Source organism: Dipodomys merriami, unplaced genomic scaffold (assembly GCF_024711535.1).
Source record: "Dipodomys merriami isolate MVZ:Mamm:240054 unplaced genomic scaffold, mDipMer1.0.p SCAF_130, whole genome shotgun sequence".
NCBI lineage: Eukaryota > Metazoa > Chordata > Mammalia > Rodentia > Heteromyidae > Dipodomys > Dipodomys merriami.
Window position 1 is genome coordinate 1862795 of NW_027202605.1, and position 20226 is coordinate 1883020.

General features: G+C 41.8%; 1 protein-coding gene across 4 annotated transcripts in view; it reads right to left on the reverse strand.

Moving 5' to 3' along the window:
- The window catches only part of Gria1 (glutamate ionotropic receptor AMPA type subunit 1), a 355061-nt gene that overhangs the window by 100778 nt on the left and 234057 nt on the right, over positions 1-20226 (reverse strand). For 3 of the 4 annotated variants that reach the window (XM_070019365.1, XM_070019367.1, XM_070019364.1), the window contains exons 9-11: positions 14799-14909; positions 13533-13739; positions 2589-2959 (exon numbers count right to left, since the gene is read on the reverse strand). In XM_070019365.1, the coding sequence (XP_069875466.1) occupies positions 2589-2959; positions 13533-13739; positions 14799-14909 (689 nt within the window). The remainder of the gene's footprint in view (positions 1-2588; positions 2960-13532; positions 13740-14798; positions 14910-20226) is intronic. The other variant, XM_070019368.1, reaches the window with a different exon arrangement.

Here is a 20226-nt window from a genome sequence, read left to right on the forward strand (position 1 = left end):
CATGGTGAATGATAAAACTTTCCACATTATACAGCAGGCAAAATAAATCTTGGAGAAGGAGGCTGGTTAGAGAGTTTACTCCATTGTTGCTTAAGAATACGGATCTAGGGCTGAGAAGGTGGCTCAGTGGTAGAATGCTTGCCTTGCATTCATGAGGCTCCAGGTTCGATTCCTCAGCACCACATAAGCAGAAAAAGCTGGAAGTGGCTCTGTGGCTCAAGTGGTAGAGCACTAGACTTGAGCTAAAGAGGTGATGGACAGTGCCCAGGCCCTCACAACTGACAAAAAAAAAATATGGATCTACAGTGACACTGAAGTATGAAAGGTATGTCGGGGCTAGGCACTGGTGATTCATGCTTGTAATAAATAACAAGCAGTTCAGGAGGCTGAGATCTGAGGATCATGGTTTAAAACCTAGTTTAGGTAGAAAAGTCTCTGAGCTTCTTATTTCCAATTAATCAGCAAAAAGCTGGAAGTAGAGTTGTGGTTCAAGTGGGAGAGTGTACCTGTCTTGAAGCTAAGTTAAGAGTATGAGGCTCTGAGCTTGGGCCCCAATAGTGGCACAAAAACAAACAAAATAAAACACCTCTACCCAAACAGGGCTAAGATACCTCTAGACTTTTCTGTGAGATTTTAATATTTATTTGCTTATGCCCCTGATTGACCCAGGGAGCCTCTATTCTATACAATGCTCCCGCCTGCCTGATTCTGAAATTTGGTAATCTAGGAGGAATAACTATATGGAAAGTGAGGTATTAAACAGCTGTGAGAGGAAATACAGCTCCTGCTTGTTTATCAGGTCAATGTGTGAGATTTTATTGCATGAACCTTCTGGTATGTGGGCGAAAGACCATTATACACATGGATAGGAGGCCAGAAAATGTGAGAATCAGTCCGATTGGTAGTTTTCAGATTTTTTTTTCTTCTTCTTTTTCCCCTGGGTCCTTTCTACCTTTCTTTTCTTTTTTTAAACCTTCAGAACTAACATTTATTTTATTTTTAAAATTTTTGTGCCAGTCCTGGGGCTTGAACACAGGGCCTGGGTGCTGTCCCTGAGCTATTATGCTCATGGTTAGCACTGTATCACTTGAGCCATAGTTCCATGTCTGGATTTTTTTTTTTTTTTTGGCAATGATTAATTGGAGACAAGATTCTCATAGACTTTCCTGCCAGGGCTGACTATGATCCATGATTCTCATATCTCAGTCTCTGGAGTAGCTGGGATTACAGGTGAGAACCTGGCAGAGCTAACTTTTTCCTAACAAGCATGAGGCCCTAAGTTCTTCAATACTGTAAAACCAACAAAAGCCCAGTCTTCCCTTTAGCTCACACCTTCCAAAATAAACTCTACTCACAAATTCCAATACATGATCCAAGCAGAAGTGAAACGGTTCTGGTCCTTATCCCAAGCATTGAGTTACCTTGGTTCTTTCATTGGGGTATCTGAGCCCCTATTTTTAAACCACAACAAATAAACTACAGTCACTGCTGGCTGGAGAATTTTCCAGAGTCTTTCTGAGAACTTACAAAAGGAGATCGTTGCTTCTTTCAGACCAAGAAGCCAAGGGCAGAGCAAAGTGCCATGCCTGGGGTCTCTGAGAAGTTGGCTCAGTGGTAGAATGCTTGTCTTGCATTCATGAGGCCCAGGGTTCGATTCCTCAGCACCACATAAGCAGAAAAAGCCGGAAGTGGCTCTGTGGCTCAAGTGGTAGAGCACTAGCCTTGAGCTGAAGAGCTGAGGGACAGTGCCCAGGCCCCCAAAACTGACAAAAAAATATGGATCTACAGTGACACTGAAGTATGAAAGGTATGTCTGTGTGCTAGAGTTGGGGCTCCATCACCTCTACCATGCAGAACAAGTTTAGAGCAGTGGTCTGAATCCACCCATCTTACCCACTTGCTTGCAAGGTATTTGGTATTTTGGGATTTCTCATTGGTCCCTCTGGGAGAGGATAAACCTATAGGACTCAGCCTTTATACACGGCAGATGCTCAGTAAATATTAGTAGTACTATACTATCTCCTCTCTTTCTCTGTATTTCTATACTTTTTTTGAGGGGATGCAGGTTTTGGGGTTTGAACTCAGAACCTGGATGCTGTCTTTGAAATGTTATGGTTAAGGCTAGCTCTCTCCCACTTGACTCACAGGTCCACTTCTGGCTTTTTGTGTGTATGTGTGTGGAGATCATTGGAGCTAAGAGTCTCATGGACTTTCCTGCCTGGGCTGACTTTGAATCATGATCCTCAGATCTCAGCCTGCTGAGTGGCTAGGATGACAAGCATGAGCCCCCCACCCCCACCCCAGCCATCTCCTCCATACTATTCAGCGACAAAACCTCAAGCATGATTATTCCTGTATATCTTGACAGATTGCATTCACCAGCTAGCAGACAAGGAGGATCCACCCATGTGTCCAGAAAACTACGACTGAGAGTGGGCAGCTATCGGACTGTATAACGGAATACAATGAAGTTGGGGAAATAATATCCAGTCCTTAAATTCCCAGTACTTAAAAAACATTTTTTTCCCTTCCAAGCCAAAGATGGAGCAAGAAAGTTAAAAAATAAATAAATAAAACAGCCAACTGACCTGGGAGAGATGTCACAGCCTTGTTGCATGAAGGCCCCAAGGGAGAACCACAAGCTGTTGAATATCCCAAACTCATTGGATTGGTCACTGGGTGTCTGGTCCCGGCCTTCCTCGAGTTCTTCACTGTGCCATTCGTAGGGGCTGAAGCGGCTGACCAGGAAAAGCACGACACTGACTCCAATGTAGGCGAAGACAATGCACATCCAAATCTCATACGCCAGAGGATCAAGGAAGGAGAAGACTCCTGGCTTGGATTTCTGTGGCTTTTTTATCATGATGGAGATCCCCAGACTCATAAATGGCTTGGAGAAATCTATCACTTCTTCCCGGACCAAGGTGATTGTTAAGGGTGCTACCGCCACGTCTGCTCTCTGCAAAAATAACAGAACATTTTGTTGGATCTCAGCAGCTCTCCGTTGTTTGTTCTCTTGCTTCTCTCTTCACTCTGAAGATGACTATCTTTTAAACCTTACTGAGGGTGAAATGGGAAAAGATCTTCTGACAATAAATCATTTCTATTAAGTGAAGATCCACTCATTATCTGGTGTGTGTGTGTGTGTGTGTGTGTGTGTGTGTGTGTGTGTGTGTGTGTGTGTGTGTGTGTGTGTGTGTGGCTGGTCTTGGGGCTTGAACTTAAGGCCTGGGAGCTGAGATTTTGTGCTCAAGGCTAGCACTTTATCACTTGAACCACAGCTCCACTTCTGTTTTTTTTTTTTTTTTTTCTGGTTAATTGGAGATCAGAGTCTCATAGACTTTTCTTACCAAAGCTGGCTTTGAACCACCATCCTCAGATCTCAGCCTCCTGAGTAACTAGGATTACAGGCGTGAGCATTGGCATCTGGATTAATATTTTATTTTATTTATTTTAATAACTAGTTGTACAAAGAGGTTACAATTCTTTAAGTCAGGTTAGGCCTACAATCGGTCTTGATCAACGGCACCTTCGCTCATTTTCTCTCCCTTCCATCCTTATATTTTAGTTCACTCATTATCTGACAAGAGAGATTTTTTTCCCACCATTATTTGGCGGCTTTATGGACTACAGCTTTTTCCCCATCCTGAAAGGAAAAGCTGTTGTGATTGACAACTGAGGTGTTCTTTTTGTTGTTGTTTTGTTTTGTTTTCCTACCCAGCAGCCATGTTTTCATTCTGCCCGATTCTCAGCCCTTCGGCTGGAAAGAGGCTGGCCATGCTGATTGCATGGCAGAGGACAAACCTGGGTCTGGCCAAGTAAGCAGGCTCAATGCTCTCTTCCTGAAAGGCATGCTCAAGGATAGTGTAAAACCCAAGTGGGTTTGGGAAGAACTGTCTGTGAGATCCAGAAGGGAGAGACCCAGAAGAGGATCCTTAGTGCTGTAATTTGGGCCACCCGGAATTCAGACCGTATGTACCCTGCACTGTCTAGGAGAATAGGGTCATCCTTTCCTCTGTTTGTCACCAAGAACTTGAGCCATTCATATTGGCCTATGCCAACTTGCATCGGATCTCTTTTACCTGCCACTTAGATTATTCTTGCTAATGAGAGGGAACGGCACATTTAAGTCAATAAACATTTATTGAGCATTGACTGTGTCGGCTCTAGGCTGGAAGCTATAAGTAAAATGTGGTCTCCACACTCCAGGAATGAATTGCAAACTAATCGGAGAGATATTTTCTCCCCATCTGTGTCACACACACACACACACACACACACACACACACACACACACACACACACACACACACACACACACACACACACACTTACTTTCCCAGTCCATAAATTTGATGGACTATGTGGTATCCAAGTGGTACCAAAAAAATAGAAATCAAAGAGAGTTGACTTGAATTAGTTGCTTGGGCACAAGACAGCCACTCAGAAGGAAGAAATCATGCTCTGACAATAAGAAAGTAAAATGTGTTTGCAATCTTTGTCCTGGAGGACTGCAAACAAATACACAAGTCATTTTCTACTATCTCCTCTTGTGCTCTCTCTCTCTCTCTCTCTCTCTCTCTCTCTCTCTCTCTCTCTCTCTCTCTCTCTCTCTCTCTCTCTCTCTCTCTCTCTCTCTCTCTCTCTCTCTCTGCACTACTCCTAAGGTTTGAACTCAGGGCCTAGGCCTTGTCTCTGAGCTTTTTTGCTTGAGGCAAGCCAATAGAGCCACAGCTCTATTTCTGGCTTCTTGGTGGTTAATTGGAGATGAAAGTCTTATGGACGTTCCTGCCTGGGCTGGTTTTGAACCCTGATCTTCAAATCTCAGTCTCCTGAGAAGCTAGATTTACAGATAAGAGCCACTGGCACCCTGGTCAACTTTTAGATTTCAAACCCAAAATGTTGACAAACGTTAAAAGTTTGCAACAAATGCTCCTCCTTGAGTTTACCCTGTGTACAGTCACCAGCCCTTGCATTTCTGTCTTTTCTACCTCTGCCTAATCCTAGAAAAACTGGCATCTATTCAGGCAAAACCTATTGTTCTTCTGGTCAGAGCAGTCTGGTAAACCCAAGAGGCTGTCCAAGGACAGAAGGCACAGCACTCATTTCTGAGAGGCATTCCTATGCAGATCCACCGGGGACGAACATCCTTCTCCAATGATTGCTGCATAGCAGTTCAGATGTGAGGCTCTCGCAAGGCAAGGTCCTGCCAGCCAACAGCCACTGCTTTTCTTCACCCTACTTACATTGGCTGGGCCCATTGAGAAAATGCTTTCAGTGGAATAAAAAGCTTCAGAATGACTTAACTTCACCCCTATAGAAAGAAACTTGCTGTACAGCAATGTGAAGCAATGTGATGTCAGCCATAGATGCTGTTTTTTTTTTCTTTTTCTTCTTTTTCCTGTGTGATTCTGTTCTTTTTCCTTAACACCCGCTTCTGAAATCTTGGTCAATATATTTTTTTGCACCAGTCCTGGGACTTGAACTCAGGCCTAGGCACTATCCCTGAGCTTTTCTTTTTCTTTTCTCTTTCTCTTCTTTCCTTTCTTTCTCCCTCTCTCTCTTTCCTTCGTTCTTTCATTATTTTGTTCTTTCTCTCTCTCCTCTCTCTCTCTCTCTCTCTTCTTTTTCCCTCAAGGCTAACACTCTAGCACTTGGACCACAGATCTACTTCTGGCTTTTTGGTAGTTTATTGGAGATACGAATCTCACAGGTTTTCCTGACTGAGCTGGCTTTGAATCATGAATATTAGATTTTAGCCTTCTGAGTAGCTAGGAATACAGATGTGAGCCATTGATGTTTGGCTTAAATCTTTATCATTATCATCATCATCATCATCATCACTATTATTTACAAATACTTGGAAGCTAGCACAAGTATAAAATATTCTTGTAACTTAACAAGGGAATGAGAGAGAAATACAACAAAATATTTGGTGACTGCAAATTTTTGGAAAAGAATGAAGGAATTGCATAGATTGATTTGCTGATCCCTGTCATGAGTTAATAAAATAGATAACAGGCTGGAAAATTAAAGAGCTACTTTATCTGCAGGCTTAGTTCATTTAGCCACGCAACGATTTGTTTCATGGAACATTATTTCTAGTGGGAAGTTAATAAGTGGAACATGAAAATAAACATGTTTAGAAAATACAGCTTTAAACAGATGATGTGATAGGAGAGGGAAAAGAGGCTTCTCAGAACTTTTCAGAGATCACTATTCACTGAGAATTTCCAACAGGGAGTAACTAGAATGAAATATTCCCAAAATTATTCTGACATGCATCATTTATTTTCCTAACCACTGAAAAGGTTCTGTTAGACATCATATACACCTAGAGAGAGGTCTAGGTAAAAGAGCTCATGCTTTTAATCCTAGCTATTCATGTGGCAGAGGTCTGAGAATCTTGGTTCAGAGCCAGCCTGGACAGGAAAAGTGAGACCCTTATGTCCAATAAACCACCAAAAAAGTTAGAAATGGAACTATGGCTCAAGTGGTAGAGTTCTAGCCTTGAGCAAAAAGAAGCTCAGGGATAGCATCCAAGCCCTGAGTTTAAGCCCCTGGACAGGTGTGTGCGTGTGCATACATATTTACACACACACACACACACACACACACACACACACACACAAAATGTCAAGATGACTTATACAGACCAGCTTGATATTGGCTGAGACCACTAGAATTGGTTTATACTGCCTGAGATAGTGGTTTCTGGGGGCTTCTTAGGATTGGCCAAGGGCAAAACTGATCTAAGACTTCTCTGCAACTCATAGAATGATGTTGTCACCTCCTGTGAAACATTTGTCTTTGTCTTTTTTTTTTCTTTTTTTGGATGTCAATTTCATTTGGAAAAGGCAGAGTGATACTTGTTTTTATCTGTTTTGCAAGATTGGTTTGTGGAGGGTCAAATAATTCAATTACCTGAGAGCCCTCTAGACCATGAACATTTTTGCAGGTAATCGAAATTCTGTCCTTAAATAATTTGACTCTCAAAGGTACATCAGCATCTCCCAGAAAAGATTTATTTTGGCAACTCCAAGGGCAGAATTCCCAGACTCAGTGGGTCTGAGGTCAGATGTGAGAATTTGGGGGTTCTACCAAATTCTCAGGTGATGCTGATGCTGCTAATCTTAGGAACTCCAATTTGCGATTCATTGACTTGGGAGATCTCAAAACAGAAGATGCAGTGACTGGGAAACAACCCAGGGGAAATGAATGTGATAGGGAATAAAAGGAAATAGAGCCTAAAATTAACTGGGCTGGAGATATGAGCCTGGTACTGTAAAGACTCATTGTTCCTGCTGTATAAAGGCGATCCTTGGGATTTAATGGCTCTAAGAGTCCTGCAGCCCCAGACTGGCAGAACTGGAACACAGATCCAACTCTGTCTGCTTAGTTCATTCACTTTCTTCATCAGCGAGACAAAGGTCAGACAGAAATACATGTATGACTATGGCACCTAGACACAGCCATGCAGGGAGCAGGAACTACATGTGAGCATGCAGCAGATTACAGTCAGAAATGCCTGTCCTAACTTTGGATGTTGTGTTCTTTTCCAAGGGAATGAATCTTCCTGGGCATCAGTGTCCACATCTATGAAATGTGGGAAATAATCTTGTCTGCCTTTATGGGGCTGATACAAGATGGAAGTGAATGAACGTAAGTACTTAGCACAGCACTGGCTACATCAAGCTATGTGACAAAACGTGACTATAATCACTGTTGGGAAGGACAAGGGGAAGCAAAATGAAGATAAGAGAGATGGTGATTGGCAGCTATGGATAAAACCCAGGAAGAACAAAGAGACAGCTAATAAATTTGTCCTGATCCTGGTACTGGCACCAGCTGCCTCTCAGCCCTAATATTATCTTTAAATAGTTATATTAAGAAAGTGCCATTTAATAAAGAAGTTTATGAATATAATACGTCTTGATCCATGTAACCCCTTTCCACATTCCCACCCATCCCTCCTCTCTCCACCAATTCCTTCACTCTTCATTTTGTAGAATGTACATTGGATTCGTGTATGCATTCGCCCCTTCTCCTCCCTCTCCCTCTCTTCCCTTCACACCATCCTGTTTGAGTGCCAGCTTCCTGTTTTCTTCTGTGTTTGTGTGCTGATCCTCGGGTTTGAACTCAGAGCCCTGCTCAAGGCTAATGCTCTACTATTTGAGTGACAGCTCCACGTCCTGCTTTTCTTTCAAGTAGTTTTATAGGAAATAAGAGTCTCAATTAGAAATTCATGGAACATTCCTCAATATAATAAAGGCTGTGTATGACAAACTTACACCCAGCATTATACTTAATGGTGAAAAACTAAAACCATTTCCTTTAACGTCAGGAACGAGACAAGGATGTCCACTCTCTCCATTTCTCTTCAATTAAGTATTAGATGCCTAGCTACAGCAATAAGACAAGATGCAAACATAAAGGGGATCCAAATAGGGAAAGATGAAGTAAAACTCTCCCTCTTTGCAGAGGACATGATCTGCTTTTAAAGAATCCCACAGATTCTACTCCCAAATTACTAGAGCTCATTTGAAACTTTGGCAAAGTAGCAGGGTATAAAATTAAGCCTCAAAAATCATTGGCTTTTCTGTATGCCAACAATGAGAAAAGTGTGGCTGAAATTAGGAAAGCAACTCCATTTGTAATAGCCCCACAAAAAATAAAATACCTAGGAATTAACAACCAAAGAAGTGAAGGACCTCTATGATAAAAACTTTAAAAACCTGAAAAAGGAAATCAAAACAGAACTTAGAAAGTAGAAAAACCTCCCATGCTCCTGGATTGGAAGGCTCAACATCGTGAAAATGGCAGTACTTCCCAAGGCTATCTACAAATTCAATGCAATACCTATCAATATTCCAACCTCATTCTTCAAGGAAATAGAAGAGGCAATCCAAAAATTCATATGGAACAATAAAAGACCTCGAATCGCAAAAACCATTCTTAACAGAAAGAACAGTGCTGGAGGAATATCAATACCAAATTTCAAATTCCACTAAAAAGCCATAGGAAACAAAACAGCTTGGTACTGGCCCAAGAAGAGACCTCAGGACCAATGGAATAGAATTGAAAACGCAGAAATGAACCCACAGACCTATAGTCACCTAATCTTCAATAAGGGAGATAAAAAATAGAATGGTAGAAAGACAGCCTCTTCAGTAAATGGTGCTGGTGAAATTGGTTAATCACCTGTAGAAAACTAAAGCTAGATCCTTATATATCAACCTGCACCAGAATCAACTCCAAATGCATCAAAGACCTTGGAGTCAAAGCAGACACCTTGAAAACATTACAGGATGGAATAGGAGAAACCCTAGATCTCTTTGGCACAGGCCGAAATTTTCTTAATAGAGAGCCAGAAACACAACAAATCAAACACAACAAACGGGGTTGCACAAAACTGCAGAGCTTCTGCATGGCAAAGGACATAGCTAGCAACATCAATAGAAAGCCCATGGATTGGGAGAAGATCTTCACTAGCCATACAAAAGACAAGGGTCTCATATCTAGAATATAACTGGAACTCAATAAATTAAATCCCCCAACAGCAAATCCTCAAAGTAACAACTGCCCAATAAATAAGTGGGCTAAAGACTTAAAGAGAAACTTCTCTGAAGAGGAAAGAAGAATGGCCAATAGACACATGAAGAAATGTGCAACCTCTCTAGCCATAAAAGAAATGCAAATCAAAACAACATTGAGATTCCACCTCACCGCAGTTAGAATGGCTGTAATCAAGAACTCTAATAACAGATGCTGGAGGGGATGTGGACAGAAGGGAAACCTACTTCATTGTTGGTGGGAATGTAAACTTGTTCAACCACTTTGGAAAGCAGTATGGAGGTTCCTCAAAAGACTCCACATAGAGCTCCCCTATGACCCAGCAATCCCACTTTTGGGCATTTAACCAAATGATCACAAACAAGACCATACTAAAGCTTCCAGCACAACTATGTTTGTTGCAGCATTATTAACCATAGCTAAGATATGGAAACAACCCAGATGCCCCTCAGTAGATGAATGGATCAAGAAAATGTGGTGTATATATATACATATATATATATATATATCTACATGCACACACACACACACGCACACACACACACACACACACACACACACACACACACACACACACACACACACACACACAATGGAATTCTATGCCTTCATCAGAAAGAATGACACCGCCCCATTTGTTAGGAAATGGAAAGACTTGGAGAAAATTATATTAAGTGAAGTAAGCCAGGTCCAAAGAAACATAGGTCCCATCGTTTCCCTTATTTGCAATAACTAGTATATGTCTGGGACAAGCAGAAAAGGTCAGATAAGATAATGTTAAGCCTGTGAACCCCAAGATAAGGACACAAGTGGATTTTTCTTCCTTGCTATTGATTCTAATGTAATTATAAGGTACCACATGATTTTTTTTTATGTATAACCCCTGTTTTTACTGTAATTGATGTTGGAAAAAACAAAATGTTTAAATAGGGATACAGATCGACCCATTGCAACAAGGAGATGTAGAAGATGCTATGTAGAAAAATGAATGTAACAATTTAGGCAGGGGGTGGGTGGGGTTGGGGGGGTATAGTTGTGGAGGTGGGAGGGAAGGGATGGTATGGGAAAAACAAAGGAGGAGGCAACAATGCTGGATAAGAAATGTACTCATTACCTTGCTCATGTAACATAACCCCTCTGTGCAGTATTTTCACAATAAAAAACTTATTTAAAAAAAGAAAAAAGGAGTCACACAGACTTTCCTTTCTGGGCTGGCTTTGAACCCTGATCCTCAGATCTCAGCCTCATGAGTAGCTAGGATGACAGATGTGAGCCACCAGTACCTGGCTCACTTCCTGGTTTTGTTTGTTTGTTTGTTTTTTAATATTGGGACTCTCAATTAGCTCTGGCTCGCCAACCTGGAGTTTTAACCCTTTAAGCCCTTAAATTTCTAGTGGCTTTTGCAATTTTTATTAAAGAAGTTACATTGTTTAGTTTGCCATTTGCAAAATTATGTTTGAGAAGACAGAGGCAGATGGATTGTGATTCAGAGCCTGTGCCAATAAAAGTGACTAGAAGCTACCAACACAAGAAATACAATATGTTCCTCCCCCCTGTCCCCCTGCTCCTCATTGGTGGCTTTTGGTTGAGATAATATTTGTTCCCAACTTAAGTAAATGCAAAAGGGACGAGGAAGTGAGTCCCTTAGGAAGCCTTTGGAAGCCCGTGCTTAGTGGGCTGTGATAGGAAGAAAGGCCTAAAAGTTGAGTTGAGGCCTGGAGCGGGGACCTCAGCTCATTAGTGCTGCGAGGGTCTACTGACCCTCTCCCTCTTCCCCCCAGGATGATCCTACCACTTGTTCTGGGCAGATCACAAGTTTTTAAATGAAGGAAACTGCATTACATGAGGTGAATGTGAAGATGAATGCTGGAGAAGGTGAAAAGTTCACAGCAATTGCCATGGGGACAGCCTGAAGAGAGTTTGGAGGCGGTTCCCATGGAAACCAGCCTCCAGATGCAGCAAGACCCATCCAGGGCTCCATTTCATCAGTAGAGCTTCCAAGGTGAGAAGCAGTATGGAGAAGAGGATGAGAAGTATAACCTGATCCTCAACCCATCTACCACCTTCACACGTCACCCCCAAAGCCCACTCTATAAGGAGTGTTTTCTTCATTTCCTTCCTTGCTTCTTTCGTTTGTTCCTTCCTTCCTTGCTTCTTTTGTTCTTCCCTTCCTTCCTCTCTGTTTCTGTCTTTTCCATTCTTTTTCTGTGCCAGTACTGGGCTATTCGCTCCCTTGAAGCTGATGCTCTACCACTTAAGCCACACACACACCACATCTAGCATTTTTCTGGTTAACTGATGATGTGAGTTTCATATCCTCTTCTGTCCAGGCTGGCTTTGAACCATGACTCTCAAATCTCAGCCTCCTGAATAGCTAGGAAGACAGGTGTGAGCCATCAGCACTGGCTTTCTTCCATCTTTTCCTTTTATGAATTTCCTTTGTGTATCTTCACCAACACGATAACTCTGAAATGACTGCTTGCTACTGACAGGTGCTTCACACTAATTGGGGGCGTGACATGGGCTTCAGCTCAAAGTCACAGCCTGGAGCGTTGAGTGCCTCTGAATGAAGGCATGGTGAGCCTTCTGTTGTAAATGGCAACTTGATTTTCCCATTGCTCCCTGCTCTTCTGCGCCAGCATAGTCTCTAGTATTCAGCCTATCAGTCCATAACCCTCCCTGTTATCCTTGGTCATCCTCAACCCACATCCTCAACCCATCTTACTCCTTTATCTCTTCTACCATCCTCCACTTCTCTATATTTGGACATGGCCACTTTGAATGAACTCAAGTTAGCTTTGAATGACCCATACAACTCAGACTCCTTCCTCCTGTGTAATCTTTTACTATTCTGTGTCATTGTCTTTCTACTCCATAAAATAAATAGGTCCTTGGGGATATGTTGCTTCTTAATGAATCCCTAAATACTGAAATGTTGTGAAGTATCCTGTGGCCTCTCACAACACTTCTCAACTTACTGAAAATGGGAGCCTAGACTGGGGCTGGAGGCTCATACCTGTAATCCCATTTACTCAGGAGGCTGAGATCTAGGGATCAGTGGTTTGAAGCCAGCCTGGGCAGATAAGTCTATGACATAGACTCAGCTCTAATGAAGCAGAAGTACAAGTATGGCTCAAGCGGTAGAACACCAGCCTCAAGTTTAAAAAAAAGTGAGGGGATAGCATCTAGGCCCTGAGTTCAAGTCCCAGTATTGGTACACAAAATACTTAATGGTAGCTTTGAGTGGAGTAAGTTTTGGTATAAGTACATAGAAATCAACCCCTATAACCCAGGATATAGCTACCCATTAGATAAGGTTAGGTAACCATTAGACAAGAAGCAGGAATTAAAATTTACAGTTCAGAGGGAAGTTCACAGCTACTATGAGGGAAAAGAGAAGATGCTTAGGAAAAACTATTATTGGATACAGGTGCTAGAGGAAGGTTTAGAGGTGGTGAGTGGTGAGGGTGGGGGCTGGGATCTTGGAAACAGAATTAGTAGAGGGTAAAGTTTGGCTGAATTGGGAGCTACAGGAAATGGATTGGAGGAACAATTGATTTGAATGTTAGGTTGGATCCAAATATATAACCAGACCCAGAGGAGAAATTTATACCAAAAGGGACCATGGAAAACTTTGAGTTAGGGACTTAACAACTTATCAGTCTGCCTTGAGAAAATTAATCTCAGAGCTCTCCCATCACGTTTGTTGGACGATGATCCAGTGAAGGTATGACGTCATAAGACACTTAGGGTAGGGCTGGGGGGATGAGTGAGCTAGGACCAGGAACCTGAAGATGGCATGCATTAAGACAGTGGATTTTGAGTGACTTATCAGCAGCAACAATACTAGTTGGAGAGTGGTGTAATGGACATTGGTGAAGAGGGCCATCTGTTCTCCAAGTATTTTCCTATCAGACTCTATATCTGCTGTCTAGTTGTGCCCGCTGGGTGGAACTTACTCCATAGACCAGCTCTCCCACCATGCCATTCCAGGCCTTTGTGTCAGGATCTCGGGCTCCATATTTCCCGTCGCTGACGATCTCAAGGCGGTAGGAATAACCCACGTGTTTGGCAATCTCAGCTGCCAGCTCTACACAATAGCCCTCATAGCGGTCATTGCCCTCAAACTGGTTGGCGTTCTTCTTGAGCATCACGTAAGGATCTTCCTGGTAGAGAAATGGGGAGAGAGAAGATGCAGGCTATGAATTCACCAATGGGGAGAGAAGACTTGGACTTGACAGAGGGGTATAACTCCAACAGTGCTTCACATTGGGAAATCCGTCTGGTCCCTGTGTCTATTTCTTGAAAAAAATGTCATCCTGGGACAAACTTGAGATAGAGAAACAAAAAAAAAAAAAAAAAAGAAAAAAAGAAAAAGAATGTTAAAAATAAGAATGCTTTAGTTGGGCATTGGTGGCTCATGCCTATAATCCTAGCGATGCTGGAGGCTCAGATCTGAGGATGGTGATTTGAAGCCAGCATGGGCCTGAAAGTCCATGAGACTTTTGTTTCCAATTGAACACCAAAAGACGGAAGAGGAGCTGTTGTGGCTTAAATGGTAGAGTGCCAGTCTTGAGTAAAAGTGCTAAGGGACTGGGACTGCATCTTATACATGGCTTTTCAAATTGTAAATGGTATATCAGTCTCTCTCCCTCTCCTTTTCCCTCCCCCTTCTTTGTCTATCTGTCCATCTGTCTGTCTGTCTGTCTGTCCATCTGTCTGTCTGTCTGTCTGTCTGTCTGTCTGTCTGTCTGTCTGTTTGTCCGTCCGTCTGTCTCTCTCTCTTAGATATTTCTGGGATACAGAGAAGTAATCCTTGAATGAGATCCAAGTTTCTTATGATCAACCACTGAAAAAGTGAGAAGCACAGCAGCTTTATCCCTGTGTACTATATTGTTTGACTGCAGGTGCAAATGGCTTCTATTGGGGGAATGTGGACTATTTAAACCAGCATGATTTATGTCACCCTTTGGTTTCACAGGTGGGGCAGATGGGTCGACAAGAGCACATGTCTTCCCCAAAGATAACAGAGAGAGACTGTGAATCTCAGAGATGCTGGAGAAAACTCAGGAGCTCTCATTTACTGGGTATTTCTTTTCCTACTTCCGGTGTCTATCTATAGCCTGCTCTTGGCAGCTTTCTGTGTTAGTAGGAAAAAAAAATAAATCCTTCATCTGGAACTCTCTTAAATTCCAAATCAGCCTGGTGAAGAAGGGAGTACTCACTAGGATTGTAGTGACGATGTACGTTCTGTTCTGAACACTCGAGTTATCCCCACCGGCTTGAGCATCAGTGGCTGCGGGGACAAACTTATCATCTTCATTCCAATAGCCAATCTGCCAAGGAGAAGAATACAGACATAGAAGGTGAGACAGGGTCCTGGGCAATCAGGAGCAGCAACAAGGTGCGTTCTAGGTCCACTCAAGTGGAAATCCTTTGTGTGGTGGAAGCTGTCTCCTTGGAGGGATGATAGATTGAACCATCTCTGCAGCTAAGTTGTTTGGTACTATGGGGGAGTTAACTCTATGCAGCTCCATCCAAGACCAACATATCTTTCTCTCTACCTATTACCCCTCTACTCTCTGAATTCACTCTGCACTGTCATTGGAATCAGATAATTAAACGTCACATTCCTTTTGTGTTCTCTTTAGGTTACCTGCATTTTTCTCCCACACGTATAACTAACTTCCAAGGGTAGTAATTTTATCCTCCAGTTGGTGTTCCTTTTCCAAGTATGAACAATTACATTCCTAGGTATGCTGGATTGCTTAAGGTTACACAGAATTCATTTTTTTCTAAATATCAGCAGCTTATGTATTTATTTTTTGCCAGTCATGGGGCTTGAACTGAGGGCCTGGACACTGTCCCTAAGCTTCTTTTGCTCCACGCTAACACTATACCACTTGAGTTACAGCACCACTTCTGACTCTTTCTGTTTATGTGGTACTGAAGAATCGAACCCAGGGCTTCATGCGTACTAACTAGGCAAGCACTCTACCACTAAGCCACATTCCTAGCTCTCAACAGGTTATTAATACTGACTTATTTTCAAGGTAATATTTACCAAGTTTCTACTGGATATAAGACTCTGAGGTAAAAAATGGGTAGTGGTGTGTGGCATGTGTGATAGAGATGTGAAGAAATTTAGGAGATAGTCTTGATGGAGGTGAGCTATTGTACCTGCCTAGCAACTGCAAGGCTGTAAGTTCAAACCCCAGTATTACCACAGAAAAGAGAGATGGGAGAGACAGAACAGATACACAGAGTCAGAGGGAGGAAGAGAGGAAAGAGAGAGCTGAAAAAAAGATGAGAGAAGGTACAGAGACACAGAGAAAGAATGAGACAGAGAAAGGAAGAGAAGAGAGAAGAAAGAAAGGGGTGATGGAGAGAGAGAGGAAGAAAGAAGAGATGAGAGAAAGAGAGGGAGAGAGGAGACACAGAGACAGAAAGAGAAAGATAGAGAAGAGAGAGAAGACACATAGAAAGACAACAAAGAGGAGAGAGGGAAGAGATGAGGAAAAGAAGAAGAGAGATGGAGAGAGATAGAGAAAGAGAGCAGACAGAAAAAAGAGAAGAGAGGCATAGAGAGAGAGAGGAGAGACACATAAAGACACAGAAGCAGAGACAGAGAAAAGAGAGCTTGCTCGCTCACCTTTCCCTCTCTCTCTTTCCTAGAAGTACATACAAAGAAGGATGAATGGTTCCAACAACCGCCACACCTCAGCTGAGGCTGGCAAAAACCAAAGCACCTGCCCCGTTACCTTTCCCTCTTTCTCAGTCCTGGAGTTGTGCATCCAGTCCTCCCTACAGCCTCGCTGTTATTCACAACAGCAACAATTACTACCATCGGTGCTCCTGCTAGGGCACAGGCTGAGCTGTCCAATGTTCATGCCATATCATCTTGGCTTAAAGGGGAAGGCTAATTAATTGCCTGAGGTGGGGCAGCTGGACAGTGCGTGAGCTTGGCCTGGTACCCTGGCTGAGGGCCACCTGCTTCCAGGGACTGCTGCTTATCTTCATGCTGTTCCAGTGGAAAGTGCTTCATCTCTGGGCAAGGAGACTTATGAGCTGCTGTTTATGGAATGAGTGCTGTGCATTCTATTCTCAGTGCATTTTAGGTTTGAATTCCTTTCCTTTCCATGAAAACTAGGGTGTTTATTAGGTATGATTGCCATTGTAAGTGAAGAGAAAAAAATGCAATGTGGAAAAAAGTCAAGTCACTTTCCCAAGATGAATGAATGAATGAACGCACAGAAATGCATTAAATCCAAGGCTTCTGTCTCAGTCTGACACATGCCTTTTTTTGGTTTTCTCCTTCCTTCCTTCCTTCCTTCCTTCCTTCCTTCCTTCCTTCCTTTCTTTCTTTCTTTCTTTCTTTCTTTCTTTCTTTCTTTCTTTCTTTCTTTCTCTCTTTCTTTCTTTCTTTCTTTCTTTCTTTCTTTCTTTCTTTCTTCCTTCCTTCCTTTCTTTCTTTCTTTTCTTTCTTTTGGTCTGGTCCTGGGCATTGTCCTGAACTTTTGTACTCAAGACTAGTGCTCTACCCCTTGAGCCACAGCTCTACTCCTGGCTTTATTTTGCTAGTTAATTGGAATCTCACAGACTTTCCTGCCTAGGATGGCTTTGAACTGTGATCCTTAGATGTCAGCCTCCTGAGTAGCTAGGATTACAAGTGTGAGCCACTGACGCCTGGCTAAATTAAACTCTTTTTAACCTTGTGCAATGCAGATGGTACAGACTGGCTTGAGTATATTTTCTCTATAGATAAAAAATTATAGGCCTAGGAAGATTGAATGATCTAACTTATAATACTAAATTATTTAGCATATTAGTGGCTGAGCCTAGAACAAAGATCTTAAGGACTACAAAAATAAGATTACTGAATAAAGTCAATATAATCTTGGGAAAATGTCTACATATTATTATCATCCAACTTATAGATGATCCTAAGGTACTATTTTTTTTCTTTCCCCCTTTTCCCCTCTTTCTATTTTTCCCTTCTTTCCCTTCTTTGTTCTTTCCATTCTTTCTTCTCTCCTTTTCACAATCAGTCCACAGACTTATCTGTTCTTACTGGAAAGGTACAGCCACTTCAGGTGTTTTCATTGACTTATAACTCATTAGGCTAAGATCCACTGTATTGAGAGATATTATTTAGGCCAGTTTTAGTAGGGCGCACTTATAAATCCAGTTACTTGGGAGGTTCAGGTAGGTAGATCCAGATTCAAGGCCAGCCTTGGATAAACATGAGACTCTATCTGACACAGAAGCTGAAAAGCAAGAAGACTTCAGTGTGGCTCAAGTGGTAGAGCACTTGAGGGGCATGGGACCCTGAGTTCAATACACACACACACACACACACACACACACACACACACACACACACACACACACACACTAACTCTCCTTCCTTCCTTCCTTCCTTCTTATTCCTTCCTTCTCTTTTTTCCTTCCTTCCTTCCTTCCTTCCTTCCTTCCTTCCTTCCTTCCTTCCTTCCTTTCTTTCCTTCTTTCCTTCTTTCTTTCTTTCTTTCTTTCTTTCTTTCTTTCTTTCTTTCTTTCTTTCTTTCTTTCTTTCTTTCTTTCTTTCTCTCTCTTTCTCTCTTTCTCTCTTTCTTTCTTTCTTTCTTTCTTTCTTTCTTTCTTTCTTTCTTTCTTTCTTTCTTTCTTTCTTTCTTTCTTTCTTTCTTTCTTTCTTTTTCTTTTTCTTTTCAAAAAGAGTCATCTGAGTGGCCAAGAGATTAGTATGGCCACACACAAGTGGTTAAAGCTCTAAATACTGTGACCTTGAACAAGCTAATTGATCTCTATGGGCCTGTTTCTGATCTGTAAAATGGTTATAGAAAAGGATTTGTGAAATGAAAACAAAATGAAAGGATCCATAGTGTAAAGTTCATATTGAGTTTTCAGTAAACACTATAATTCATTAGGGTGACACTTAGTTGAAGGTTAACAGGTTTGGCACATTTCAGATTATAGCACATTTCAGTTTTCCTTTCGTGATCGAACACACCCAGTCTCCAAAAGAAGTATATGTTCTGGAGCATTCTCAAACTAGTTGATGATTCTTTTATATTTTTTCAAAAACACAAAATACTGCTCTACAATCTCAAGTTATTTTAATAAAAGGGGGAAAAAGGAAGACAAATCTGTTTAGATATGATTTATATAGGTTAAAAAGCAGCTTTCATTGTTAAGTGTAACAACCTTTTGTAGCTAGTATGGCAACCCTCAGGTTAAATTGGGATCTACACAAAATAGAATACAAGTTGTCTTAGTTAGAGATGTCTCCATCTAGAAGCTAATAATAGTTTAAGCATTAGGAAGTAGCCACCCAGCTGGTGGCTGGGTAGTGGTAGCTCATGCCTGTAATCCTAGCGACTCAGGAAGCTGAAATCTAAGGATCATTGAAGCCAGCCCAAGCAGAAATGTCCACAAGACTCTTATGTCCAAAAATAACCACCAGAAAAACCAGAAGTGGAATTGTGACTCAAAGTGGTAGAGTGCTAGCTTTGAATGAAAAAGCTCAGGGGCAGTGCTCAGGCCCTGAGTTCAAGTCCTACGACCAACCAAATCAAGTACACAAAAAAGTAGCCTGCTTGGCTCCTATCTCTATCAGGAAAAGAAGACATGATATTATCAGAGTGGTAGAGGAGGCATGGCTGTAGAGTTAGAGCACTAGAATTGAGCAAAAAGCTAAGTGAGGGCCTGAGTTTAAGCCTGACTGCTGACACACATACATTAAAAGGATTACCAGGGTAGTAGAGACTTACTGATGCCAAGATTCATGCTTATAGCTCTTATGAGTTAGCAGATTGCAAATTGTGGTTCTAAGGTTGGGTAGAATGAAAGCTGGCAAAGATTTTTTTGAAGAGATGTTGTGCTTTGGGGATGGAAACACATTTCTCTTTCTTTGGGAAATGGGTTAAATTATTATTCAATACTTTGATTTTTCTACTGAGGATATGCAGGCACTTTGATTCTATCTGAAAGTAAATCAGAGTTAGGAGCTGTAGTAAAGTTTAGGATCCACTTTGCAGGAGAGGATTTCAACTATTCTGCCAGTGAGAAATCTTCTCCTGGGGCTAGTTAAGGTGTTTGATCTCTTATTTTCTATCTACCTCTAAAAATTCTTTGAATATAGGAAATGAGTCTGGATAAGAGATCGGATTTTTTTTCCAAGTGAGCAGAATTTTAAAAGGAGATGATCATAAAATTGCAAATCCAACTGATCTACCTTATGCAGTTATTAAGTTGAATTTATACATGGGCAGCTCCAGGTTATCTGTGGCGTCACTACCCTGGAGTTTTAAATACATAGTTATAATCAATGTTCTAAAAAGTTAAGTTGCCTGCTGGGTGCTGGTGGCTCATGCATATAACCCTAGCTACTCAGGAGGCTGAGATCTGAGGATCATGGTTTAAAGCCAGCCCAGACAGAAAAGTCCATAAGGCTCTTGTCTCCAATGAACTACTCAAAAACTGGAAGTGGTGCTGTGGCTCAAGTGGTAGAGTGCTAGCCTTGGGCACAAATAGACTCAGGGACAGTGCCCAGGCCCTGGGTTCAAGCCCCTCCCCCCACACAAAAAGCAACCAAGAGAGATCAAATCTTATTATTATTATTGTTTTTTAAAAGACATTTATTTTTTGCCAGTC